Below are 25745 nucleotides of genomic sequence, written 5' to 3' on the forward strand. Positions count from 1 at the left end.
GTGAACCGCGAGAGAGAGGCTCTGCTGGCCTTCAGGAGCCAGCTTGTAGAGAGCCGCAACGTTCTGCCTCGTTGGACTCCAATCTCCCACTGTTGCCGCTGATACATTGTCCCTGTCTTCGCACATCATTCCACCCTTGGCCCTTCCAGATATTCCTGTTATCATCCGATCAAGTTAGGACTCATATTGCTCACACTTGCCCATATGATAAAGAAACAAATTGCTGGAATGCAGTGCAGAAATTGAAAGAGGTAGTTACCCTTGTGCTTTGACGGTCTCGTGAAAAAGGGAGGAAGGCACTGGGTTCGGTTGAGAGCTAACGAAATCCTCGCCGCCGTTATATATTCCATGAGCTGATTTCCTGCTCTGATCCCTGCAGACAGTAGCGGCGCCAGGAACGTGTCGTCTTCATAAATCACAGCAGAAGATGAGGGCTTTAGGGATGGGCTAGGCGATAAGTCATTGGTGTCGAAATTCGAACCGCCTGAAAAAGCTTTATCTAAGGATGTATGCCGAATGGACGAGACTGTATCAAATCACGCAACTGGCTGCAAAGTTCGAATCCGTTTCGCGGAAAAAACAACGGGTAATGAGCTCCTAGGTGAGTCGCATTTGCGGAACCAGGTTTTGCTGAAATGCATGCAGTTGTCGACTGCAATCTTAACCTTTCCCCCCAAAATTTACAGTGTATCTATGAACTGAAATGAGCTAAAAGCAACACAATCACAACACTCTCTGTTCACCCATCTAGATCTGCCGCGGCAGCTCTTACAACCATTGCCGTGCGCTGAAGTCCAACGACAAAGGAGCGGCAACACCTACCACGAGCAAATCCAACCTAGAAAGCTGTGCAAAGAAAAACACATAATCACAAATTCCAGTCCATGAATTCCATGCAGTGATGTCGCCTAAACAAGGACGGGGGATGGGGGTGTTCGGGCTTGGGGGTCGGGGTTGGAGAGAGGAACTGGGGACCAGGCTAGGAGAACTGGGGAATGGGAACGAGGGAACGGAGAATGGGGGTACAATGATGATTTAGACATGTGGGTCAATTTAACAAAATTCTAGATCATTTTAACATTTTCTTGTATTTAATATATTATTTAATTTTAAATAAAATTTACATGTCTTTGAAAATTCTACATTGTAAATATAAAATATAAATCATTAATTATTTAATGATGTTCAATTTTTTGTTTGGTAATAATAATAAATATTATCTTGTTTTATTAATGTATATATTATATTAGTCCAAAAATCCTACATGATACACAGAAGCATATGCATAAATAAAAATTAGTATGTATAAATCCATAAACAAGTACATGCTTTTGTTGTTCTAATAATAATCGATTATTGCATTTATATTTGCAACTTTTGTATATGTGGACAAGAACCCAAAAATCTTCTAAAAATAATGAAATGAAAAGTTACTTAATTACATACTAAACATGATGCACTCTACTATGAGGTATTTATCCCTACATCTCTTTAAAATCTTTATAAGAGGGTTTTAAAATAGTAAACAAACTTATTGTCTTGATATTATTATTTAAAAGAAGAAAAAATGAAAATAAAACATAAAAAAACTAAATATAAGACATTAGAATATGCCCATCATGGAGATAATTAAGACTTGTAAAATAGCATTTTATATCATAACTTTATAAAGAAAATCGTATATATATATATATATATATATATATATATTATAAAATTTAAAAGAAATAATCATGTTAAGAATTTAATTTTTTATAAAATAATAATCATTTAATTTTATTTTTCTCACAATAATTTAGATTTTAAAGCAATAGTGGTCATACAAATGATTAGAAAACAAAGTTATTCAATCTCAATTATACTTAAGTAAACATTAGAGGTTTTATCTTACAGGGCCACTAAAAAGAAATTGAATTTTGGCATGCTACAGAAAACACGTCTTGTGCTAATTTAATGTTTTTTTTATACGTATTGAAATGGTTTTGCGGTGATTATTCAATTTATTCAGTGGGAACAACAAATGGAGAACAAGAATGGAGTGGGTGAGATCTGAAACATGGAACGCGAAGACGCGTTCCCGAAGTGGGATCATCGAGACCGTGCATCGGCCCGGAAAGATTGAGACCCTAGGATGATGGATTAGGGTTTCGGACATCGGGCTTCGTAGACCAGGGTAAGTCACAGCACTTGCTCGTTGCTCGTCCTTTTGCAGCCTTCGCTCGATTCTCTGCTGCTTCGGAGGCCAGCCTCCCAGTCTGTGATCTCTCCTTTAGCTCAGCAGCCATGAGTGCGGAGGCAGCCCCGTCCGTTGTGCCCGAGTCTCTCCTCAAGAAGCGCAAGAGGGACGAGCAGTGGACCGCGGCCAAGTCTGCGGAGCTTGCCGCTGCTAAGACCCGGAACGCTAAGAACCGTACGCTAATCTTCAAGCGTGCTCAGCAGTACCAGGAGGAGTACGAGAAACAGGTAAGGATTATTCTTTTCGAGGTTTCATTTTATATAAACCTGGCCGCTAGGGTTTGGGTGCACAACCGATCACTTAGGTTTTTTTTCTGTACGACCCTTTGCTTCCTTTCCCAGTCAGTGGAGGGCTTTAAGGCTTTGTGGCTATTCTCGTGCCAACGGGTTTAGACCAATATGTGTGGAGTGGTCTTCGTTCAACGGGTCTTCTTGGATGTCTTCATCGAAGGGTCCACAATGGGAGGTTTGCTTGATGCTAAACGCGTAGTACATGTACCCGAGAATCTGATGCGTTTTCTTCCGAGGTAGCCTGTCGAGGTAAAGTTTTTGTGGATCAGAGGCATGTGAACACTATTGGGTTGTAGAGGTTATTCTAGCTTAGTTGCCATTCCGCAGACTGTTTTCCTTCAGAGATTACGGAGTGCCAAAGACATTTGACAATGATAACAGGTCTATCGTAATTAAGGGTTCGTGTGCGATATAAAATAGAGCGTAGTTTTTTTGTGTGCGTTAATCTGTTCATACGACAATTGAGCTGTTGGCTATGATGTTTGATTATGGACTTCTCTAATTATGTCCATACTCTCTGCAGGAAAAGGATTTGATCAATTTGAAGAGGGAGGCTAAGCTGAAGGGTGGATTCTATGTCGAGCCAGAGCCTAAGCTTATGTTTGTCATCCGTATCCGTGGGTAGGACCTCGTTAAACGAACTTCTTTTGTGCTCAATTTTAATTCGCTTCCCCCTGAGAGCCATTGGTTCTTCAGCGAAATCTAGCGTAAAACACTTCTAACTAGTGTTATTGTTGATCCAGTATCAATGACATGCACCCGAAGGTCAGGAAGATCATGCAGCTATTAAGACTGAGGCAGATCTTCAATGGCGTGTTCATGAAGGTGAACAAGGCCACCGTGAACATGTTGCGCAGGGTTGAGCCATACGTGACGTACGGGTGAGTTGGAAAAATCACCAGTCTTCTGGTTTGTCACGAGAAAAGTAATGGAAATGTATTATCATCTCCACAATTGATTGCAACGATAGTTACTAACCCTTATCATTTTCCAGGTACCCCAACCTGAAAACCGTTCGGGAGTTGATCTACAAGCGCGGATACGGCAAGCAGGACAAATGCCGCACTGCCTTGACGGACAACAGCGTAATTGAGCAGGCTCTTGGAAAGTTCGGTATCATTTGCATTGAGGATCTCATTCACGAGATCTACACTGTTGGCCCCCACTTTAAGGAGGCGAACAACTTCTTGTGGCCCTTCAAGCTGAGCGCCCCTCTTGGTGGTCTCACGAAGAAGAGAAATCACTACGTGGAACACGGTGACGCTGGCAACAGGGAGGCCAAGTTGAACAATCTTGTTCGCCAGATGAACTAGATCTATGGTCCACGTCGCCTGTAATTGGAGGTCATTGTTATCTAGTAAACATTCCCGCAACACACAATGTTTGAATTCGATTCCTATTTGTCCCGTAGTATTCACATGCTTTTTCGCTATTCATGATTCCTTTTCAATACTGTATGTGCTGAATTAACGAACAGTCTCACACTATTCGCAGACTGCATTGGGAAGAGAAGATCCAGAACATAAATAACCTCAGTACGTTTACCGCACAATGCCCACATTGATCCGAATTGTGTGTCCAATGTCGTCCGGATGTAGTAGAAAGTCGGACAGTCGTCGGAAAGAGGGTATATCAAGGCATTTGTAGAATGTGTATGAAAGTTCTGTAATATGTGAATGACGAAGTTTACTTGGTAGTTTGTGATTACATTCACCAGTTTTTCAACGAATTCGTTTCTTTTCAAACAAAATTATAGAGTTTCATGACAGTCATTTTCTACGTATTAACACTAGTTTCGCTGATTTACGAATCGTAATCGCCTTGATGAATTTGAATTTGTAGATAAGCAATTTACAAACCCTGAAACATCGAAAGCTGAAGAATGACATCTACAGTATAGCATTTACCGTGAGGTAATCGAGAGTGGTCGGCACTAAATCCCAATGTACTGTAACCTCCGACCACAATTTTTTCGATCATCACTTCGATGTGTTAACACATGTTTCTCGGATATTGCGTTTCAACTAATATGCCTTGCCAAACCCATTATCACTGCTGGTAGCTTTTAAGTACAATTAGCTCTAGCTGACTGCAACTTTCGCTGTTGAAGTGGAATGAATTTGACCTTCACAGGCTCCTTTCTGAGAATTTGGAATGACAGTGGTGACAGTTACAATTGAGCATCGGATCAGTTATACTGATCACAGTTAAAACCACGAACAACGTACTTTAGCATTAAGTGGCTTATTAAATTGGGTTTTTGTGATTGGTTGAGAGCATGGTTATTGTTATATGCTCCAGCAAGGCTGAAGAGGGGTTTGAGTATCAGAAGGATTGTATATAATTTGCAAGTATTCTAGAATTTCATTGCACAACTTTTTAAGTAACATTTGAGAGAGTTGAATATAAAAAAGTTCTAATGTTGGTATTTTATGATGAAAAAAAAGTGAATTGGTTTTGCTTTGATAGTCATAGCTGGTGTTGGATTTGTGATATAGTCTTTTAGTGCTGAAGGAGTATATAAGCCAGTGAATTATTGAGGTGTAGGAGTGATGATATAGAGTTGTATCATTATAGTAGGCCTTGGCATGATGTGCAAAATGGAGATAACAATGGATCAATAGTTGTACAAGGAGATTTTAGAATGTGAGTGGACAAATCTCATTGCATGTATACAATTTGAATTTCAAAAATGTGGTTATCCAACACAATAATGATCCGAAGCATATGTTGAAAAACTTGTGACTTTGTGGTTGAATTCAAAAAGATTTTTTCTTCTCAAGTGGCTGTTCCAATCTCCACGCCACAATCTAATCAAACATTTGAGGCCAATTCATTGTTGTTTGAATCAATATGAGACCCCTTCAAAAGGAATGATAGAATTATGGAATTGTATTAAGAATTGTTAAGCTGTAATCACTCTTGATGAATATGAGATTATATAAAAGTATGCAAAAGTGAGACAGATAGATAGACTATCACATCTATCTCAAATATTATGATCATAACTGACTTTTAAATCTAAATTCATGTATAGTCATTTTTTAAAATATTCTTAAATAAAATTTAATTCAATCATTTTGTAAATATACTGCATTGTGAAAGCTACCTTCTTTAATTTATGGTATCTTTTTAAGTACATGCATTTTTCTTATATTAAATTTTTGAATTAAATCCAATATGAATCCATATTCAATTGTATAACTTTGCACATGTTGCATTGTAAACATAATTGCAATAATTTGTAAATGTCATTGTGTAGCTTTGCCTATGTTGAATAATATTGTTGTTATTACAGAGCCATGGTGGCAACAAGTTAGCACTTGAATAGAAAAAAATAGTTATATTTTTTAATATAATATTATGTATAATTTAAATAATTTTAGATGGTCAATATTAAAAATATAGTTTGAAAGATTTTTTTCTTACTAAACGCATAGTTTTGAAGTAAAAAAGTTAATTAAAGTGGTTAGATTAAAAATATATTTGTGCCATTAAAGAATCTTAAAAAAAATAAAAAATAAAAAATAAATCTAATCTTGGTATTTTTATATATTAACAAGATTGCTCAATATTTACCAATATTTAAATAAAGATTAAAAGTAATTATTGCTAAATATTTACCAATGCCAAAGTAACAGTTATTTTTGTATATAATGTGCACAAAAAAACCTCTTGTAAAAAATAGATTCTTAAGTTTTAACTATACTACAAAAAAGCCCTATAATTAGTTGCTCAACTTATTAAAGTAAAAGTAGAATAAGTTACCTTATAGAAGATATTAACTTAGGTAAGTTGCTAGTGGTCAAAGGTTTGACTCTTAGTATATAGTAAGGGCATCCAATGGATATATGACGAAGTCATGGACCAAGAGTCAAAGTCAAAAGGATAAAGTATTAACAAGAGAATATCCAAAGACTAAGTATGAGTCATTAGTATGTGTCATAGGATATCCTCGAGGCTCGTGAGATGCCAAAAGGATCTTAGGGCCACATGTGTAAAAGTCAAAGAGTCGAAGTTGTTTTTTAGGGCAACAACCACTACCTATAAGTAATGGGTATTGGAAGTGAGAGACATCTTATTCCATACTCTCTTTGTGTGCAACCTTGCTGATCCTAAGTGTTGTGTCTTCAAAGTGCTTGTTCTTCAATAGATTATGGGCCCACTCACCTTTACTTGTGAGTTTTGATGTACTTTGAAGTCTTTCTTGTTGTGAGGAATAGATCTTATGGTTGTTGCTGAAGTTTGAGTTTGCTCTCTTCTAACCCTTTTTATGCATCTAGTTGTTGATGTAGTTTTTGCTCTTACTTGTTGTTAAGTACATTGATAGTCTTGGTTGTTTTTAGACTCCATTTAATGATGTTTTAGAACTTGAGTATTATATTTCTTTGCTGAGTTTCATCATTGGTGCTCTAACTTTGTGCTTTCATATATTTAACTTCATAAGAGATTCTCCTACTATTACAAGAAGTGTTTTGTGTGGTTAGAGGGGTGATTGAAGAGTGGCAAAGCTTATGCAAGAGGTTTAGATAGAGTATAAGACTTGTGAGAAGTCTTACATGTGAAGTTGAGAGTGATACAAGAATGAAATCACTTGTATAATTACAAAGAGGGTATTTTGGATTTCTAAGGCAGTAATACCTTCTTGTTGATTTTGAGAGTTCTATCTTCTCTTTTTTTGATTTTCTTTCACACATCCCTTTCTTAGACATGGCTTCAAGTGAAGGTGAGAGCTTAAGAATGATTGAAAAGTTTAGAGGTGACAACTTTTACCATTGGAAGAAAAAAATGAAACTTTTGTTGGCTTCATTGGACCTTTGAGACATTGTTGATGAAAGTGAAGACCCTCCAAGTGACAATGATGATATCAAGGTGAAGAAGGAGTACAAACGTCATGAAAGGAAGGCTTTTGGGATGATTGCAATAAACCTTGATGATGCCAACTTTTTCACTTGTTATAGCTTGTAATGATCAGCGAAAGCATGGAAGACTCTTTGCAACATCTATGAAAGTAGATACCTTGCCAACATCCTTTGGACAAGAAGGAAGTTCTTGATAATAAAGATGGAAGAAGGAGATGACATCATGACTCATGTTAACAAGCTAAAAGCACTTGCTAACCAATTAGCAGTTGTTGACAAATTAGTTGATCATAAGGACATTGTGTTGACATTGCTCATGAACCTTTCTGAATCCTACAACTACCTCATTGTGGCATTGGAGTCTATTAATATGAAGGAGCTTACCATGAACTATGTCACGTTAAGACTTGCCGATGAAGTGACCAAGAAGAAAGAAAATGAGCTTGTAAGTAATGATTCGGCTCTATTTTCAAGACAAGGCAAAGGTAGCTATTTTCACCAATGTGATGATTCAAAAAGTAATATGAAGAATTACTATATTTGTAGAAAACTAGATCATTTTGCTAGAAATTGCTACAAGGCCAAAAAAAGAGATAGAGAGAATGCAAACAATGCTAGTGATAGTTTTGGTGGACATGAATATGCTTTCATGGCAAGGGAAGGAGCCTCCATGGCTTCTATTTCGAAGTGGATTATAGATTTAGGTGCTAATAAGCACATGACACCATACAAGTGTTCATTTAACACTTATGAAGAAATTCTAGCAACAAAAGTGTGGTTGGGAGACAATGGCATGGTGTAAGCCATTGGAATTGGCTCCATTGTGGTGGAGATTGTTGTGAAGGACCAAATCAAGAGGATCACATTGAAGGAAGTTTTACATGTTCCAAAAATAAAAAAGAACCTCCTTTCGGTGAACAAACTTATATCACATGGTTATAAGGTTCAATTTGATATGAATGGATATTTTGTCAAGACATTAGATGGCCAACATGTTGCCAAAGGCCTTAGAGATGGAAATCTCTACTTCATCAATTGCAAGAAAGTGAATGGAATTGAAGTGGCTACATTTGCTGATTTTCCACAAGATCAAGACAAGTTTGGAATTTGGCATCAACGACTTGGTCATTTGAATGCCAAATGCATGAAGAAGCTCCAATCCATGGTAAGTGGCTTGGATCTTGGTCAATTCAGCCACAATGCCATGACACTTGCTTGTGAAGGATGTATATAAGGCAAACAACAAAAGGCTTCATTTCTAAGTGGAGTTGCAACACGTGCAACAAAATTATTGGAGATTGTGCACTCTGATGTTTTTGGACCAATGAAGACACCATCAATTGGAGAAGCAAGGTACTTTGTCACATTCATAAATGATTTTTTAAGAAAGGTGAGGATTTACATCATTAAAGCTAAAAGTGAATGTTTCTCAAGGTTTAAGGAGTTTAAGGCTCTTGTAGACAAACAATGTGAGTGCAAGATCAAAGTGTTGAGAACGAACAATGGAGGTGAATATATGTGAAAGCATTTTGATGAATTCATAAAGATTCAAGGTATTGCAAGACAAACCTCTACTCCTTATACTCCACAACAAAATCGAGTTGTTGAAAGAGCAAATCGGACCATTGTGGAGATGGCAAGGAGTATACTTCATACACAAAACCTTGGGCTTGAATATTCGGCAGAAGCTATGGTAAATGCGGTGTACACAAGGAATAGGTGCCCAATAAGTGCACTTACATCAATGACTCCACAAGAAGCTTAGAGTGGGAAGAAACCTTGTGTTTCACACATGAGGATTTTTAAATGCATTACTTATGCAAAGATAACAGATTGTGTGAGGTCCAAACTTGATGCAAAAGGTACAAAATGTATATTTGTTGGATATTGTGAAGGTACCAAAGCATATAGGCTAATGTATTTAGAAACCAAGAAGATCATCAAAAGTCATGATGTAGAGTTTTTGGATCATAAGAGTATTTTTGAGCACTTGGAAGAGTGTCCAAGTGGGAGTGAAGGTGTGTTTGTGGACACATCTTCAAGTTCAACAAAGAAAGAAGAAGAAGATGATACTGATAATGAAGATGCAGGAAATAGAAGTTAAGATCAAGTGCCAAAGAAGGTAAATCATAGTGTACCTTCAATTGCTAGAACCAACAATGAAGACAATAAAGATATTGAAGGTGATGATGATGATGAAGAATATCAACCTTTGAGTGAGAAAAGATAAGCATTGAGGAAGAAGAAGGATAGAATTCAAGAAGAAGGGTCTTCTTCAAATGAAAGGAGATATCTTTTGAGAGAAAGAAAACCACGTGGTGAATGGTGGAAGGACCACATCTTTCCTCAAGTAAGTGAAGAACATGCCAATGTTGCATTTCTTGCTAATCCATTGAATTTATATGATGCAATGAAGTCCAAGTATGCATTGAAGTGAGAGAATGCTATAGAAGAAGAGTACAAATCACTCATGGACAATGGAACATGGGAATTGACTCAACTTCCATCAAATCGAGCTTCAATTGGTTGTAAGTAGGTGTTTAGAACAAAGAGGGATGCAATGGGTAATGTTGTGAGGTATAAGACAAGATTGCTTGCGAAAAACTATTCACAAGTTGCTGATGTGGATTTCAATGAGACATTTGCTCCCGTGGCCAAATTCACCACCATTAGAATCACTGTGGCAATTGGGGTAGCAATGAACTTGCAGATGCATGAAATGGATGTGAAGACGGCTTTTTTGAATGGAAGTTTAGAAGAAGACATCTACATGGAGCAACCTCAAGGATTTGTTGAAGAAGGCAAACAACACCTTGTTTGTAAGTTGAAGAAATCTCTGTATGGGCTAAAGCAATCACCAAGGACATGGTACCAATGCATTGATACATTCTTTGTGAATGAAGGATTTGTAAGGAGTGGGGCTGATTATTCTTTATATGTGATGCAATGAAATAGGTTCATATTGATTGTCATCCTCTATGTTGATGATTTGATCATCTTAACCAATACATTGAAGATGATGGATTAGTTGAAGGCAAAGTTAGAAAAGGAGTATGAAATGAGTGATTTGGGAGAGCTTCACTATTGTTTAGGAGTGAAGTTTGTAAGAGATCGTGCTAAGAAGACCATTACAATGACCCAAAGCAAGTACATTGAAGAAGTGTTGAAACGATTCAACATGGAGGAGTGTAAGCCTATTTGAACACCATTGGAGGCAAACTTGAAGTTGATGAAGCTCACGGATGAAGAGTTTGCTGAAATTGAAGGTCAAATGCAAGGTGTTCCATACAATGCAGCAGTGAACTCACTTATGTATGTAATGGTTGGCACAAGGGTAGATCTTGTATATGCGATGAGTGTTATGAGTCAACACATGTCAAAGGCTGGACCAATCCATTGGGCAACCATCAAAATGATCATGACGTACTTAAAAGGCACTTTGAACTTCAAATTATGCCTTGGAGGTGATAACATCAGTTTGTATGGTTATTGTGATGCGGATTAGACTGGAGATACAAATGATACAAGGTCAACAACGGGCTATATATTCTTTGTTGGAGTGGGAGCAATTTCATGGAATTGCAAGAGACAACCAACCATTGCAAAGTCAACAATGGAGGCGGAGTACATGGCAGCAAGCCATGGTGCAATGGAGGCAATATGGTTGAGACAACTTTTAGAGGAGATTGGAGATGTGCAAATGGAAGCAACTCCAATGGAGTGTGACAATCAAGGATGCCTTGTATTTGCAAAGAATCCAAAGCATCATTCAAGGACCAAGCACATTGACATTCAACATCACTTTATAAGAGAGAAGATTGAAATGAGAGTGATTGATATGAAGTATTATGCAATGGAAGAAATGCTTGCTGATTTGTTGACAAAGGCATTAGTAAAAGATAGACACCACATGTGGACAAAGGCATTAGGATTAAAAGCCATTTGACCAATAGCAAAGTGGGAGTGTTAAAGTAAAAGTAGAATAAATTACCTTATAGAGGATATTAACTTAGGTAAGTTGCTAGTGGTCAAAGGTTTGACTCTTGGTATATGGTAAGGGCATCCAATGGATATAGGACAAAGTCATGGACCAAGAGTCAAAGTCAAAAGGATAAAGTATTAACAAGGGAATATCCAAAGACTAAGTATGAGTTATTAGTATGTATCATAGGATACCTTCGAGGCTCGTGAGATGCCAAAAGGATCTTAGGGCCACATGTGTAAAAATCAAAGAGTGGAAGTTATTTTTTAGGGTAGCAACTACTACCTATAAGTAATGGGTATTGGAAGTAAGAGACATCTTATTCCATACTCTCTTTGTGTACAACCTTGCTGATGCTAAGTGTTGTGTCTTCAAAGCGTTTGTTCTTCAATACAACTTTTATACCTTATATCTAACAAGTCCTAGAATTGAACCCAATATTTATTAAATTTGATATTTTGAAGGTTACTAATTTTATTTTTTTATAATATATTTATTTTTGGAATAAAATTTAATATATATAACTTCTTACATGTAATTTAGAACATAGTAATAAAAAATGAAACATATTAGTTTTTTTAATGATATAAGTAACAATGTAAAAATTATATTTTTACTTTATAAAACATATCTTAATTTCAGAAGTTTATTTCATTATAAAAATAAATATTTTTTTAAAAAATATGATATAAAAGAAATGGCAAATAAACATTCTTGCACATAAGGTTTTTTTAATAACTATCTTTGATTTACTTTATTTGAAAAGATGTACAATTTGATGTTGTAATGTATAATCTTTTCCAAGTTGTGTAAGAGAGAAATATCAAATTAAATTCAACTTTCTTTTATAAAATATGAATAGTATAATTCTTTTATATCAAACATAAAATACACAATAGTTTATGATTTCTCAACAATTTTTTAAGTAGTGTGATAGCTACTAATATTTATTAACTTCTAATAAATCACTATTACATATATCTAAATATAATAGATTAACATAATTACTATTGTAAATATTAAAAATACTAATTTTATAAGATAATTTTATTAAAATAAGATATATTTTATTAAATAGATAAGTCATTTAAAATTAATATTTAATAATACCTTTTATCTAAATCTAAAGAATTCAAAATATGCATCAAATTTTTATTAAAATAGAAATATTATATGAAAAAATAACAAAAAAAAGAAAAAAAAGCCATCAAATTTGTAGCATAATATAATTGTTTTCTCATATACTTAATATTATACAATGTTACATTTTGTATCCAAATTCGAAGTATTCTATAAAAATAAAAACATCAAAGCATGGTATAAAGACTTAAAGAACTTTTGTAACTTTGATATCTTAAATCAACAAAAAATTTAATTATTACTCGAGATCTAGTTACTTTTTTCTTTGCAAACATTTTCATTTTAAAATCATTTCTTGTAAAACTTGGGTATTACTTTAGTTATAAATAATATTGTAGTTAATATAAAAACTTATTTATAAACATATGCCAAAAATTTAATTTTTAATCTTAACTCTATAAGCAATGTTTCTCTACTTCACAAATATCAAATTGATTTATTAAAATTGTCAATTTATTACATTTATTTATAATAAGGTTAATAAAGCAATTATACATTATAATTGATTTTATAAAGTATTAAAAATGATGCAATAAACACATTGTTTCACACAAATGCTTCACTCAATTTATCTGATGCAATAAACACCTTGTTTTGGCTTCAAATGATACACATAATCTCTGAACGAGCACCAGGCATCAATATTTAAAACTCCGACTACTTCATAACTATATAATGAAAAGCTCTATTCCATTCCTAAATGCCAAGGCTTTTTTAATATAAACTAGCGAAATAGATTGAATGAACCAATTACACAAAACATCTTTCAAACACGAAAAAAAAAGAAAAAAAAAAGAAAAATAATAGAGGGCGTTTCCTTACTCGGTTACGAAGTAATATCCAAGAAGAGAGCAGAATGTGCTCAATCTCCACCTGCTTTAGGTGAGGAGAAAAATCTAGTGAGTTATTTCATTTAAAGGGAGAGGAGTTCGTCACTTAAACCACGTTGACGATGGAAATTTGCAGCAATGCTACCCAATTGACTCGGCGTCCTATTCCACTGGTAAACCCAGTTGTATCAGCAGGACCCTCTTCTTCAAACGATGGCGTTGCCATTCTGTGTAAAAAATACTTGTACCACAACAGATAGTTATGAATCTGATATTGAATATCACAAGTTGGATCATCACTTGTTAGAGGTATATTCTCAGGAGGACAGCTTGGGCTATTGCGAGCAGGAACGTATTCCTGAACCAGAGCAGCAATCCTCATCTTTGAACTTAGTTGGAGCCCAAGCACTACAAATCTAACGAAATTCGTCTGTACATTGTTTGAGAGACGGGAAAATGTAAAACCTAGGAGCTAATACAATCCAGAAGGAAGGACCATCACCACCGTAAGGAACTCCGATGCCAATGATAGGGAGCTTCTTTGAATTTTAATTAAGGCGGCATGTAATTTGAAATGTTACAATTCTTCAAAGAAAGCTTCAGGTGAATGGTTCAGCCGTAATGGGTATAGACAGCAGCCACCCTTTCGATCTTGGCATGCAGGCGGCCATAGTTCACCTCAATGGGAGGCTCCCCTGTGCCACTTGCTCTGCAGAAGCACACAAACATCCCTCGTAAGAAATCTATACTGAGGAAGTTAAATAAGGCATGTCCACTGCTCTGTTGTTTGAGACAGCAGAGAATACGAACAAAAGCATCTGACTCTGGAGATCTGAAGGAAATCTTCCATAGAAAACAAGCGTAAGTGCAAGTTTTGAGGACAACAAGTTTGTGGACAGAGGTAGTAAACAAGCGCAGCGACGCGGAAATAAAGAGTGGAAGATGAGCTCACATACCCATGAAGGTCTGGATGTTCATACTGAGCATTCCAGCCGACATTAATATCGAATCCGGGGAATATTGGCAGCAAGGTCTTCTGGCGAACTTCAGGTAGGGGACCAGACAAGCCAAATGTTGATGTTACCTTCCAATTCCAATTGGTGGATTTTCTGATGAAATCATGACCAATCCCAAACTGCTTACACATGTTAGGACCGTGTGAAGAAAGGGTCTGGTGAGATAATGAGCGGATCCGATGCAATCTATCTCACAAGCTAAAATGTGCGCCACAAGAGAACGAAGATTTCAAGAATATGTATCAAAGTAAGCGCCCCATGGTTATAACACTTCCTAATATTATGGTTGTCCAATAAAGCCTGATCCCAATAAAAAGGAAAACAACGATAAACAAAGGACATTTGAAGTACCTGGAGATGCAAAATTGAACCAAGGGGTATCTTCTTCGTCAGGACCCGTATCTCCTTCTGTTCCGGTTCACAGATGACTTTCCAGTAGTTATTTTCAGAAGCCGGCTTGACGACAAGCTTGGTGTGACAATCGTTAGTGCTATATCCATTGACCTGCATACCACCAAACTGACGACAACCATTATCCTTCAGTGACACAAATGATTCTCCAATTACATGAGCGGATATTCATCCCCCAAACACTAAGAATAATGTCCCTTCCATGGCTGGTCCTCAAACCACAGTGTGTTTCAAAACAATAACACCTTCTTCATCTGAAAGCGAACACACACTCGCATATTGTGAACGCCACATCATCACTTCAAATGTCAGCAAATTTACTCTCTTCCCAACGTCTTTGGCGCTAAGTGGAAGCAATTGAAGCAGTTGCGGAATAGACTTGCAGATACGCTGACGTCTATTGTACTTCATCGAAACGGGTTAGGTCCATTCACCTCAAAATTGGCACCCAATTTAAGTCCTTCAACCTGTTGCCGAAACTTGATGGTAAAGATCTCGGGCATCAAATCAAATGTATAGAATTCTTTCAATTTGCGTTTCACATCGCCGCAGAAATCCTGGAAACCACGTGTGTCACCCCTAATTGGAGACACACTTCCTTGAGGACGAGCAGAAGAGGAGGCGTGCCCCGCTCTTCGAGCCCTCGAGGAATATCTTTCCACTTGCCCCTCGTTCTCCATACTAAGATTCCACCTCCCACAGCGTAAGACAATCCACAACTCTAATAAAAAAAACCCTAATTCTGCAACACGAATCTCCAGTCGCGTCCGAAAACTCCTCAACACGCAACCACACCACAACTATATCAAACTTCTTCTCAAATCCCAGCACGAAAGTCTGGATTCATCAGCCCTTTCAGGCTCCGAGATTCATCAGCAAAATCTCCGACTGTAAGATCCCAGCGACAAGTCCAAATTTGAATAACTATCAGCTCCAATCCTTTCTGGGTTCCAGACACTTCAAAGCTCATCGCCGTGTGTCAACAATATTGAGCAGCAACAACACTGTCGATTCCGTTTCCGATAACTTCTAACTCACACACATCGTCACCATTCCAGAGCATCACAAGCCATCGGTAGTGAAGCCTTGCGTGGAATCAAATTCCGGGTTCGAATTCACCGAGTTAGGTGTCGAAATTAGCACGGGCAACAATAACCCGTCCCGCATCGTGAGCGGGAGTTGCAGGTGCCGGGTATCAACAGTTTGACGCCATGCGGGTATGGGAAGGATCTGCGATTTAATTGTAAACTACATGAATTAAGGAAACCCAGGCACGACTTGTTATCATGTTTGTTATTTTTTTTTATTCTTGTTTTTTGACACAAGTAGGGATGTAGATTACATTGAAGTGCTTATCCCATTTCCTAGATCAACGGCAGTACAGGTGCTATTTGTGATTTTTATTTTTAAACAGTATAGATATTAAACTACATTGGGTTATTCCTATACCTATCCTAGTTAGTTTATTTTATGTTTGTAGTTAATCCAATTTAGTATTTGGTATCATTTGTTGGCATGTGATTTATTTTGTATTCATTCTGGTTGGTTTGTTTCTTTATTAAAGATGTCTATAACCATCTAATTTCTGTTCCAATTGTAAAGTAATTTTATACTCTTAAAAGTATGTTTGTATAGTATACTGTATACATTATTCCATGTGACACATTTATTGTTACTAAACTTAGACCATGTTTTTTAATTAATTTTGTATGGGTCCATATATCATTTTTTAAATATATATGAGCATTTTTCTGGTGACGATGATGATGATGATCTGTTTGTTTGAAAGAACACAGCTTGAAAATTCGAGATTTCCCCTTCTCTCTTCACTTGCCTGTTTCTTAGAATTGTGTCCATCCATCGATCCATGGATTTGAGTGGATCTGAAGGAGGATGCAGATTGCACGTCGGGTTAGTGGGCGGAGGAGGGGCAGGGCATGCGTCGGACCCATACGGTTGGGTGCAGGGAGGGGCAGGGCATGCGTCGGACCCATACGGTTGGGTGCAGGGAGGGGCAGGGCACGCGTAGAAGGGCGTGGGTGTGTGGACGGGGGAGGGATGGAGCCGGGCGCTCAGCACAGAGCGAACTATTCTTTCGCCTTTTACTAAAGAATACCGTGCGCTGGGCGCAACGACCGGCATAGGGAGAGTTTTTGGACTGCCCCGTTCGCGGGGCCCACCAACTGGAAGCACGAATTCGGATTGTCTGGATTTTACGGACAGGATTGAACAAGGACAGGGGCCTCCGCATGGCTTGTTTCCGTGGGTGGGTTGGAGAAGTGTGGCTCCTGCCACACCCGAGACACCCGAGAGTGGGAGAGAAGCAGCGACTCGCGGTCCGCGGAGGGGCTGGCGCCGGGCCACACATCATCCGTCAGCATAAAAATAACATAACATGCCGCGAGAAAAGGGGGGCGCGCGCGTGTGCGTGTGTTTCTTGGATTTGAGTGCGTGCGTTTGCCGGGAGTCGAACCCGGGTCCATTGCTTGGAAGGCAATTATCCTAACCGTTGGACTACAAACGCCCATCCGCCATCCGCCATCCGCCGACGGCCGCAAACCCGGACCACCCCCACGCCCGGTTCCACCCGCACGGCTGCGCGCTCACGGCGTCGTCTACTTGGCTGCTGATCCCGACGGGCCCTCCCGTTGGCGGCATCTCGTGCACCGTCTCCCCACGCAAAAGTCGACGCCTCAGCGTCTCTTTCTTCCAAGAGAGGTGCGCACACTTACTCGCTGAGTTTGCGCAGTCCTCCCCCGTTCGGGCACACCTCGCCGAACTCCAGCCTCGGACTCGCCGGTCGTGCTGGCACCGAGCTGTGTGGCACCTGCACTCCGAGGCTCCCCTGGAGTGCGCTCTGCCACGGTCCCACCGCCGCTCTGCCACTGCCGGCGCAACCACAGATCCGAGGCGAGAGCGACACAGGGCTGTGCACACTCCGAGCCATCCTGTTTGTTTGGGGTTTGTGCGTTGTGAGGTCCTGGCCTACGCCAGACCTTCCAGAAATTCTGGGGGCGCCCTCGCGGACACCGCAGGGGGGGTTTGGAAATAGTTTTCAACCAGCAATTGACGCGTCTCGGGTTTGCCTCACGAACTGCGTCATTACCCCAAGCGCAAAGATGCCGTCCCCCTTCCCTCCTCCCCCCTGCCATGTACCTCCCCCGGGGGCTCGTCTCCTCCCATCGCTCACGGCCACAGCAGCTGCCGGGAGCGTTCACTGGACCATCGATCGGGTGGGCGGCGCAAGTGACTTGTCCAGGCGCAGGTGCGCGTGGAGGGACTCTCCCTGTTGTGGCAGAGCGTCAGCGGCGCGCGATTCATTGTTGCGCTCACTCACTTCATCAATCAATCGGAGCGAATGTATGCAGCAGCCATCAGAAAATGCGGGGGTTTTCCCGTACACTCACGACCGCCAAATTAAAAACACACCCACACCTAGTGTCCTCCGGTTTCGGTTTCCGCTTTAGGCGGGGGCCGCGCGAACGCGAGCCCCCACTGCCACAAATTACGACGTGTATGCCCTCCGTAGAGAGATACTAGAGCCGCCCGCCCCGTCAGTGCAATGGGCCGGGCTCCTCTAGGCCATCCACCTTCCTGATCATGGATCGACCCCGCCCAGGTAAGTGCCCTCCGCATCGCTCCTCCGCACCCTTCTACCACCCACCCTTACCCCGCCGCTCCAACCCCTGTGGGACATTCTCACCCACCCTCGCTCTCCTGCTCCCTCCGCCCCTCACCATGCTTCGCCCACTGCACGCCTCCATCCTCCATTTCTCACTCACACATACAGTCACAAATCAATCAATCAATCAATTCCAAATGCCATCCCATCCAACACATCCATGCCCCTGGACTCAAAACATTTCCCCCTCCCCCCCCACCTATGCCAACGCTACATCTTACAACATGTCAATCCTCATGCTATTCCACAGTTCTTGCGCTGCAGCCTTCACATCTGCACCCCACAACCCACCCTTGAACTTGCAAAAGTTTTATCTATTTCTAAAAAAAGAAAAAAGAAACCCATAACATAAACCTATAGACAAAACAAACAAACAAACAAACAAACAAACAAACAAAAAAAAAAAAAAAAAAAAAAAAAAAAAAAAAGTGAAAGATCAACAAAACGATCATTATCTCACATGTTTTATTTTTCTTTCTCTCTATTGATTTGTGTGTACGTTTTGCATGTACATATACATAGACACTCTACCGCACTCACTCACATGAATATTCCCTAGGTAACTAAATGCCACGGTTTCCCATAATTTTTGGGGTATTTTGTTTGACCATGAGTAGCAGCACAGGTAGAGCCCCCCACCCTTTACAGTCTTGAAACGAAGAAGATCAGGGTATTCAGCATGGTTGTTTTGGTGTTGTGTGGTTGCAACATGCAAGAGAGCCTGGGGACGATGGTGATTCGGAGGGCGGGGGCTTGATTTGGTGGTGTAGCGAGTGTGTGGACATGTTGAAGTGGCAGTGGGTGGGTGGGTGGGGCAAGGAGGTGAGGGAGGCAGGGGGTGAATGCCCCATAGCGTGTGCAGGAGGGAGGGCGGAGGTGGGGGTAGAAGGGGGGCGGGGCGGGGAGGATGAGGCATACCTTTCTCGGCCTTTTGGCTAAGATCAAGTGTAGTATCTGTTCTTATCAGTTTAATATCTGATACGAGGCTCATCGAGCCTCACGATATTAATCTAATTTATCTCGGGTGCGGGCCCATCCGGCAGCTTGCTGCTCGGGCCGGCGCGCGTCGCCTTGGTCTTGCACTACCTCCTCGGCCGGCGCAGCCCATCTCCCCTCCGTTCCCCGGAGGCCCCCCCCCCCCCCCCCCGACCACAATGCAAATAGCGAAACAGGAAACAGTGTGCGCGCGAGTGGACCCCAAACGTCGGCAGTGGGGATGGGCGGAAGAGCCAACCAGCCTCATCACGCTCCGCTGGTGCACGTGCTGGTGATGCTCGATCTGGAGTTGGAGTTGGGGTTGGGGCTGGACGCCGCCTCCCCACCCCGCGGAGGCCACCTCGTCAGCCACACGCGGCTCCGTCGTCCCGTCGCCTTGTGTTCCCCCCGCGCCCCGCTAACCCACGCCAGCCCATCCCACAGCCCTGGACGCTGTTCAGCACGAGGTGGGTCCCCACTAACGCCGTGCCCGGGTTCTACAAACACACATCATGCAAGCATGAATGAATGAATGGATGGATGAACGAATCAACGAATCAAAACAAAAACATAACAAAACCAAGAATCAAAACAAAACACAGACGGAGAAGAAAAAGAAGAAGCAGTAAGAGGAAACAAATAAAGGAATGAATAATAATAAACACAAAATGTCCAGCAATATGAATGTAACCAAATTTGGTTACATTTTGGTATTTTGATCTGTTTTCATGTTTTGCTGTGTGTTTGTGTTTGTTTTTATATATATATATATATGTATGAAAACCTGATTTTGTTTATTGTTGATGTTGTTATTATTGTGTTTTTCGAAATACACGTTTTGGTTCTTTATCACAAATGTCACTCTGCTTATTTCTATGTACCAGTGTATGCTCGGAATTGGTCGATTGATTTGTTTCATTGTGTTTTCTTTTTCTCATAGCCTGTTGCCGTTGTCATGGTCTTGATGACGATGATGATGATGATGATGATGATGATCTGTTTGTTTGAAAGAACACAGCTTGAAAATTCGAGATTTCCCCTTCTCTCTTCACTTGCCTGTTTCTTAGAATTGTGTCCATCCATCGATCCATGGATTTGAGTGGATCTGAAGGAGGATGCAGATTGCACGTCGGGTTAGTGGGCGGAGGAGGGGCAGGGCATGCGTCGGACCCATACGGTTGGGTGCAGGGAGGGGCAGGGCACGCGTAGAAGGGCGTGGGTGTGTGGACGGGGGAGGCATGGAGCCGGGCGCTCAGCACAGAGCGAACTATTCTTTCGCCTTTTACTAAAGAATACCGTGCGCTGGGCGCAACGACCGGCATAGGGAGAGTTTTTGGACTGCCCCGTTCGCGGGGCCCACCAACTGGAAGCACGAATTCGGATTGTCTGGATTTTACGGACAGGATTGAACAAGGACAGGGGCCTCCGCATGGCTTGTTTCCGTGGGTGGGTTGGAGAAGTGTGGCTCCTGCCACACCCGAGACACCCGAGAGTGGGAGAGAAGCAGCGACTCGCGGTCCGCGGAGGGGCTGGCGCCGGGCCACACATCATCCGTCAGCATAAAAATAACATAACATGCCGCGAGAAAAGGGGGGCGCGCGCGTGTGCGTGTGTTTCTTGGATTTGAGTGCGTGCGTTTGCCGGGAGTCGAACCCGGGTCCATTGCTTGGAAGGCAATTATCCTAACCGTTGGACTACAAACGCCCATCCGCCATCCGCCATCCGCCGACGGCCGCAAACCCGGACCACCCCCACGCCCGGTTCCACCCGCACGGCTGCGCGCTCACGGCGTCGTCTACTTGGCTGCTGATCCCGACGGGCCCTCCCGTTGGCGGCATCTCGTGCACCGTCTCCCCACGCAAAAGTCGACGCCTCAGCGTCTCTTTCTTCCAAGAGAGGTGCGCACACTTACTCGCTGAGTTTGCGCAGTCCTCCCCCGTTCGGGCACACCTCGCCGAACTCCAGCCTCGGACTCGCCGGTCGTGCTGGCACCGAGCTGTGTGGCACCTGCACTCCGAGGCTCCCCTGGAGTGCGCTCTGCCACGGTCCCACCGCCGCTCTGCCACTGCCGGCGCAACCACAGATCCGAGGCGAGAGCGACACAGGGCTGTGCACACTCCGAGCCATCCTGTTTGTTTGGGGTTTGTGCGTTGTGAGGTCCTGGCCTACGCCAGACCTTCCAGAAATTCTGGGGGCGCCCTCGCGGACACCGCAGGGGGGGTTTGGAAATAGTTTTCAACCAGCAATTGACGCGTCTCGGGTTTGCCTCACGAACTGCGTCATTACCCCAAGCGCAAAGATGCCGTCCCCCTTCCCTCCTCCCCCCTGCCATGTACCTCCCCCGGGGGCTCGTCTCCTCCCATCGCTCACGGCCACAGCAGCTGCCGGGAGCGTTCACTGGACCATCGATCGGGTGGGCGGCGCAAGTGACTTGTCCAGGCGCAGGTGCGCGTGGAGGGACTCTCCCTGTTGTGGCAGAGCGTCAGCGGCGCGCGATTCATTGTTGCGCTCACTCACTTCATCAATCAATCGGAGCGAATGTATGCAGCAGCCATCAGAAAATGCGGGGGTTTTCCCGTACACTCACGACCGCCAAATTAAAAACACACCCACACCTAGTGTCCTCCGGTTTCGGTTTCCGCTTTAGGCGGGGGCCGCGCGAACGCGAGCCCCCACTGCCACAAATTACGACGTGTATGCCCTCCGTAGAGAGATACTAGAGCCGCCCGCCCCGTCAGTGCAATGGGCCGGGCTCCTCTAGGCCATCCACCTTCCTGATCATGGATCGACCCCGCCCAGGTAAGTGCCCTCCGCATCGCTCCTCCGCACCCTTCTACCACCCACCCTTACCCCGCCGCTCCAACCCCTGTGGGACATTCTCACCCACCCTCGCTCTCCTGCTCCCTCCGCCCCTCACCATGCTTCGCCCACTGCACGCCTCCATCCTCCATTTCTCACTCACACATACAGTCACAAATCAATCAATCAATCAATTCCAAATGCCATCCCATCCAACACATCCATGCCCCTGGACTCAAAACATTTCCCCCTCCCCCCCCACCTATGCCAACGCTACATCTTACAACATGTCAATCCTCATGCTATTCCACAGTTCTTGCGCTGCAGCCTTCACATCTGCACCCCACAACCCACCCTTGAACTTGCAAAAGTTTTATCTATTTCTAAAAAAAGAAAAAAGAAACCCATAACATAAACCTATAGACAAAACAAACAAACAAACAAACAAACAAACAAACAAAAAAAAAAAAAAAAAAAAAAAAAAAAAAAAAAGTGAAAGATCAACAAAACGATCATTATCTCACATGTTTTATTTTTCTTTCTCTCTATTGATTTGTGTGTACGTTTTGCATGTACATATACATAGACACTCTACCGCACTCACTCACATGAATATTCCCTAGGTAACTAAATGCCACGGTTTCCCATAATTTTTGGGGTATTTTGTTTGACCATGAGTAGCAGCACAGGTAGAGCCCCCCACCCTTTACAGTCTTGAAACGAAGAAGATCAGGGTATTCAGCATGGTTGTTTTGGTGTTGTGTGGTTGCAACATGCAAGAGAGCCTGGGGACGATGGTGATTCGGAGGGCGGGGGCTTGATTTGGTGGTGTAGCGAGTGTGTGGACATGTTGAAGTGGCAGTGGGTGGGTGGGTGGGGCAAGGAGGTGAGGGAGGCAGGGGGTGAATGCCCCATAGCGTGTGCAGGAGGGAGGGCGGAGGTGGGGGTAGAAGGGGGGCGGGGCGGGGAGGATGAGGCATACCTTTCTCGGCCTTTTGGCTAAGATCAAGTGTAGTATCTGTTCTTATCAGTTTAATATCTGATACGAGGCTCATCGAGCCTCACGATATTAATCTAATTTATCTCGGGTGCGGGCCCATCCGGCAGCTTGCTGCTCGGGCCGGCGCGCGTCGCCTTGGTCTTGCACTACCTCCTCGGCCGGCGCAGCCCATCTCCCCTCCGTTCCCCGGAGGCCCCCCCCCCCCCCCCCCCGACCACAATGCAAATAGCGAAACAGGAAACAGTGTGCGCGCGAGTGGACCCCAAACGTCGGCAGTGGGGATGGGCGGAAGAGCCAACCAGCCTCATCACGCTCCGCTGGTGCACGTGCTGGTGATGCTCGATCTGGAGTTGGAGTTGGGGTTGGGGCTGGACGCCGCCTCCCCACCCCGCGGAGGCCACCTCGTCAGCCACACGCGGCTCCGTCGTCCCGTCGCCTTGTGTTCCCCCCGCGCCCCGCTAACCCACGCCAGCCCATCCCACAGCCCTGGACGCTGTTCAGCACGAGGTGGGTCCCCACTAACGCCGTGCCCGGGTTCTACAAACACACATCATGCAAGCATGAATGAATGAATGGATGGATGAACGAATCAACGAATCAAAACAAAAACATAACAAAACCAAGAATCAAAACAAAACACAGACGGAGAAGAAAAAGAAGAAGCAGTAAGAGGAAACAAATAAAGGAATGAATAATAATAAACACAAAATGTCCAGCAATATGAATGTAACCAAATTTGGTTACATTTTGGTATTTTGATCTGTTTTCATGTTTTGCTGTGTGTTTGTGTTTGTTTTTATATATATATATATATATGTATGAAAACCTGATTTTGTTTATTGTTGATGTTGTTATTATTGTGTTTTTCGAAATACACGTTTTGGTTCTTTATCACAAATGTCACTCTGCTTATTTCTATGTACCAGTGTATGCTCGGAATTGGTCGATTGATTTGTTTCATTGTGTTTTCTTTTTCTCATAGCCTGTTGCCGTTGTCATGGTCTTGATGACGATGATGATGATGATGATGATGATGATCTGTTTGTTTGAAAGAACACAGCTTGAAAATTCGAGATTTCCCCTTCTCTCTTCACTTGCCTGTTTCTTAGAATTGTGTCCATCCATCGATCCATGGATTTGAGTGGATCTGAAGGAGGATGCAGATTGCACGTCGGGTTAGTGGGCGGAGGAGGGGCAGGGCATGCGTCGGACCCATACGGTTGGGTGCAGGGAGGGGCAGGGCACGCGTAGAAGGGCGTGGGTGTGTGGACGGGGGAGGCATGGAGCCGGGCGCTCAGCACAGAGCGAACTATTCTTTCGCCTTTTACTAAAGAATACCGTGCGCTGGGCGCAACGACCGGCATAGGGAGAGTTTTTGGACTGCCCCGTTCGCGGGGCCCACCAACTGGAAGCACGAATTCGGATTGTCTGGATTTTACGGACAGGATTGAACAAGGACAGGGGCCTCCGCATGGCTTGTTTCCGTGGGTGGGTTGGAGAAGTGTGGCTCCTGCCACACCCGAGACACCCGAGAGTGGGAGAGAAGCAGCGACTCGCGGTCCGCGGAGGGGCTGGCGCCGGGCCACACATCATCCGTCAGCATAAAAATAACATAACATGCCGCGAGAAAAGGGGGGCGCGCGCGTGTGCGTGTGTTTCTTGGATTTGAGTGCGTGCGTTTGCCGGGAGTCGAACCCGGGTCCATTGCTTGGAAGGCAATTATCCTAACCGTTGGACTACAAACGCCCATCCGCCATCCGCCATCCGCCGACGGCCGCAAACCCGGACCACCCCCACGCCCGGTTCCACCCGCACGGCTGCGCGCTCACGGCGTCGTCTACTTGGCTGCTGATCCCGACGGGCCCTCCCGTTGGCGGCATCTCGTGCACCGTCTCCCCACGCAAAAGTCGACGCCTCAGCGTCTCTTTCTTCCAAGAGAGGTGCGCACACTTACTCGCTGAGTTTGCGCAGTCCTCCCCCGTTCGGGCACACCTCGCCGAACTCCAGCCTCGGACTCGCCGGTCGTGCTGGCACCGAGCTGTGTGGCACCTGCACTCCGAGGCTCCCCTGGAGTGCGCTCTGCCACGGTCCCACCGCCGCTCTGCCACTGCCGGCGCAACCACAGATCCGAGGCGAGAGCGACACAGGGCTGTGCACACTCCGAGCCATCCTGTTTGTTTGGGGTTTGTGCGTTGTGAGGTCCTGGCCTACGCCAGACCTTCCAGAAATTCTGGGGGCGCCCTCGCGGACACCGCAGGGGGGGTTTGGAAATAGTTTTCAACCAGCAATTGACGCGTCTCGGGTTTGCCTCACGAACTGCGTCATTACCCCAAGCGCAAAGATGCCGTCCCCCTTCCCTCCTCCCCCCTGCCATGTACCTCCCCCGGGGGCTCGTCTCCTCCCATCGCTCACGGCCACAGCAGCTGCCGGGAGCGTTCACTGGACCATCGATCGGGTGGGCGGCGCAAGTGACTTGTCCAGGCGCAGGTGCGCGTGGAGGGACTCTCCCTGTTGTGGCAGAG

General features: G+C 43.3%; 2 protein-coding genes and 13 non-coding genes across 16 annotated transcripts; 6 read left to right on the forward strand and 9 right to left on the reverse strand.

Annotated features, from left to right (window-relative positions):
* The first annotated feature begins 2215 nt into the window (after positions 1-2215).
* On the forward strand, positions 2216-3919 carry LOC112278956 (large ribosomal subunit protein uL30y). The gene is made up of 4 exons (XM_024512906.3): positions 2216-2463; positions 3050-3147; positions 3270-3407; positions 3521-3919. Exons 1-4 carry the CDS (start codon positions 2284-2286, stop codon positions 3837-3839), a joined length of 735 nt encoding a protein of 244 aa, XP_024368674.1. The 5' UTR covers positions 2216-2283; the 3' UTR covers positions 3840-3919.
* A 9384-nt stretch (positions 3920-13303) lies between these two features.
* LOC112279090 (uncharacterized) lies at positions 13304-15908 on the reverse strand. Of its 2 annotated transcripts, none has more exons than XM_024513200.3 (4): positions 15202-15908; positions 14708-14860; positions 14297-14475; positions 13304-14049 (listed from the first exon to the last, which is right to left on the reverse strand). In XM_024513200.3, exons 1-4 carry the CDS (start codon positions 15445-15447, stop codon positions 13953-13955), a joined length of 675 nt encoding a protein of 224 aa, XP_024368968.1. In that variant the 5' UTR covers positions 15448-15908; the 3' UTR covers positions 13304-13952. The 2 variants fall into 2 exon arrangements, with proteins under 2 accessions (XP_024368968.1, XP_024368966.1); XM_024513198.3 differs by having other exon boundaries at positions 14708-14875; positions 15202-15886.
* A 921-nt stretch (positions 15909-16829) lies between these two features.
* On the forward strand, positions 16830-16944 carry LOC112279230 (U5 spliceosomal RNA). The gene has a single exon (XR_002968932.2). It is a non-coding gene; the product is annotated as a U5 spliceosomal RNA (small nuclear RNA).
* Positions 16945-17219: 275 nt separating this feature from the next.
* On the reverse strand, positions 17220-17291 carry TRNAG-UCC (transfer RNA glycine (anticodon UCC)). Its single transcript has one exon. It is a non-coding gene; the product is annotated as a tRNA-Gly (tRNA).
* Positions 17292-17750: 459 nt separating this feature from the next.
* On the reverse strand, positions 17751-17888 carry LOC112279228 (U4 spliceosomal RNA). The gene has a single exon (XR_002968930.2). It is a non-coding gene; the product is annotated as a U4 spliceosomal RNA (small nuclear RNA).
* Positions 17889-18234: 346 nt separating this feature from the next.
* On the reverse strand, positions 18235-18394 carry LOC112279220 (U1 spliceosomal RNA). Its single transcript, XR_002968923.1, has one exon. It is a non-coding gene; the product is annotated as a U1 spliceosomal RNA (small nuclear RNA).
* Positions 18395-19363: 969 nt separating this feature from the next.
* Positions 19364-19557, forward strand: LOC112279227 (U2 spliceosomal RNA). Its single transcript, XR_002968929.1, has one exon. It is a non-coding gene; the product is annotated as a U2 spliceosomal RNA (small nuclear RNA).
* A 1109-nt stretch (positions 19558-20666) lies between these two features.
* On the forward strand, positions 20667-20781 carry LOC149989621 (U5 spliceosomal RNA). The gene has a single exon (XR_016501902.1). It is a non-coding gene; the product is annotated as a U5 spliceosomal RNA (small nuclear RNA).
* Positions 20782-21056: 275 nt separating this feature from the next.
* TRNAG-UCC (transfer RNA glycine (anticodon UCC)) lies at positions 21057-21128 on the reverse strand. The gene has a single exon. It is a non-coding gene; the product is annotated as a tRNA-Gly (tRNA).
* A 459-nt stretch (positions 21129-21587) lies between these two features.
* LOC149989622 (U4 spliceosomal RNA) lies at positions 21588-21725 on the reverse strand. Its single transcript, XR_016501933.1, has one exon. It is a non-coding gene; the product is annotated as a U4 spliceosomal RNA (small nuclear RNA).
* Positions 21726-22071: 346 nt separating this feature from the next.
* Positions 22072-22231, reverse strand: LOC149989623 (U1 spliceosomal RNA). Its single transcript, XR_016501901.1, has one exon. It is a non-coding gene; the product is annotated as a U1 spliceosomal RNA (small nuclear RNA).
* A 970-nt stretch (positions 22232-23201) lies between these two features.
* Positions 23202-23395, forward strand: LOC149989624 (U2 spliceosomal RNA). The gene has a single exon (XR_016501915.1). It is a non-coding gene; the product is annotated as a U2 spliceosomal RNA (small nuclear RNA).
* Positions 23396-24507: 1112 nt separating this feature from the next.
* On the forward strand, positions 24508-24622 carry LOC149989625 (U5 spliceosomal RNA). The gene has a single exon (XR_016501903.1). It is a non-coding gene; the product is annotated as a U5 spliceosomal RNA (small nuclear RNA).
* A 275-nt stretch (positions 24623-24897) lies between these two features.
* On the reverse strand, positions 24898-24969 carry TRNAG-UCC (transfer RNA glycine (anticodon UCC)). The gene has a single exon. It is a non-coding gene; the product is annotated as a tRNA-Gly (tRNA).
* Positions 24970-25428: 459 nt separating this feature from the next.
* LOC149989627 (U4 spliceosomal RNA) lies at positions 25429-25566 on the reverse strand. The gene has a single exon (XR_016501934.1). It is a non-coding gene; the product is annotated as a U4 spliceosomal RNA (small nuclear RNA).
* Between the last annotated feature and the right edge of the window lie 179 nt (positions 25567-25745).

Source organism: Physcomitrium patens, chromosome 2, assembly GCF_059467195.1.
Source record: "Physcomitrium patens ecotype Gransden chromosome 2, ASM5946719v1, whole genome shotgun sequence".
NCBI lineage: Eukaryota > Viridiplantae > Streptophyta > Bryopsida > Funariales > Funariaceae > Physcomitrium > Physcomitrium patens.

Coding starts and splice junctions, on each gene's coding strand:
- LOC112278956 (XM_024512906.3), top strand. CDS start 2,284: ATGAGTGCGGAGGCAGCCCCGTCCGTTGTGCCCGAGTCTCTCCTCAAG. Junction 2,464..3,049: donor AGGAGGAGTACGAGAAACAG/GTAAGGATTATT, acceptor TACTCTCTGCAG/GAAAAGGATTTGATCAATTT. Junction 3,148..3,269: donor TTTGTCATCCGTATCCGTGG/GTAGGACCTCGT, acceptor TTGTTGATCCAG/TATCAATGACATGCACCCGA.
- LOC112279090 (XM_024513198.3), bottom strand. CDS start 15,447: ATGGAGAACGAGGGGCAAGTGGAAAGATATTCCTCGAGGGCTCGAAGA. Junction 14,876..15,201: donor AATTGGGTGCCAATTTTGAG/GTGAATGGACCT, acceptor GGTTGTCGTCAG/TTTGGTGGTATGCAGGTCAA. Junction 14,050..14,296: donor GAACATCCAGACCTTCATGG/GTATGTGAGCTC, acceptor GTGCTTCTGCAG/AGCAAGTGGCACAGGGGAGC.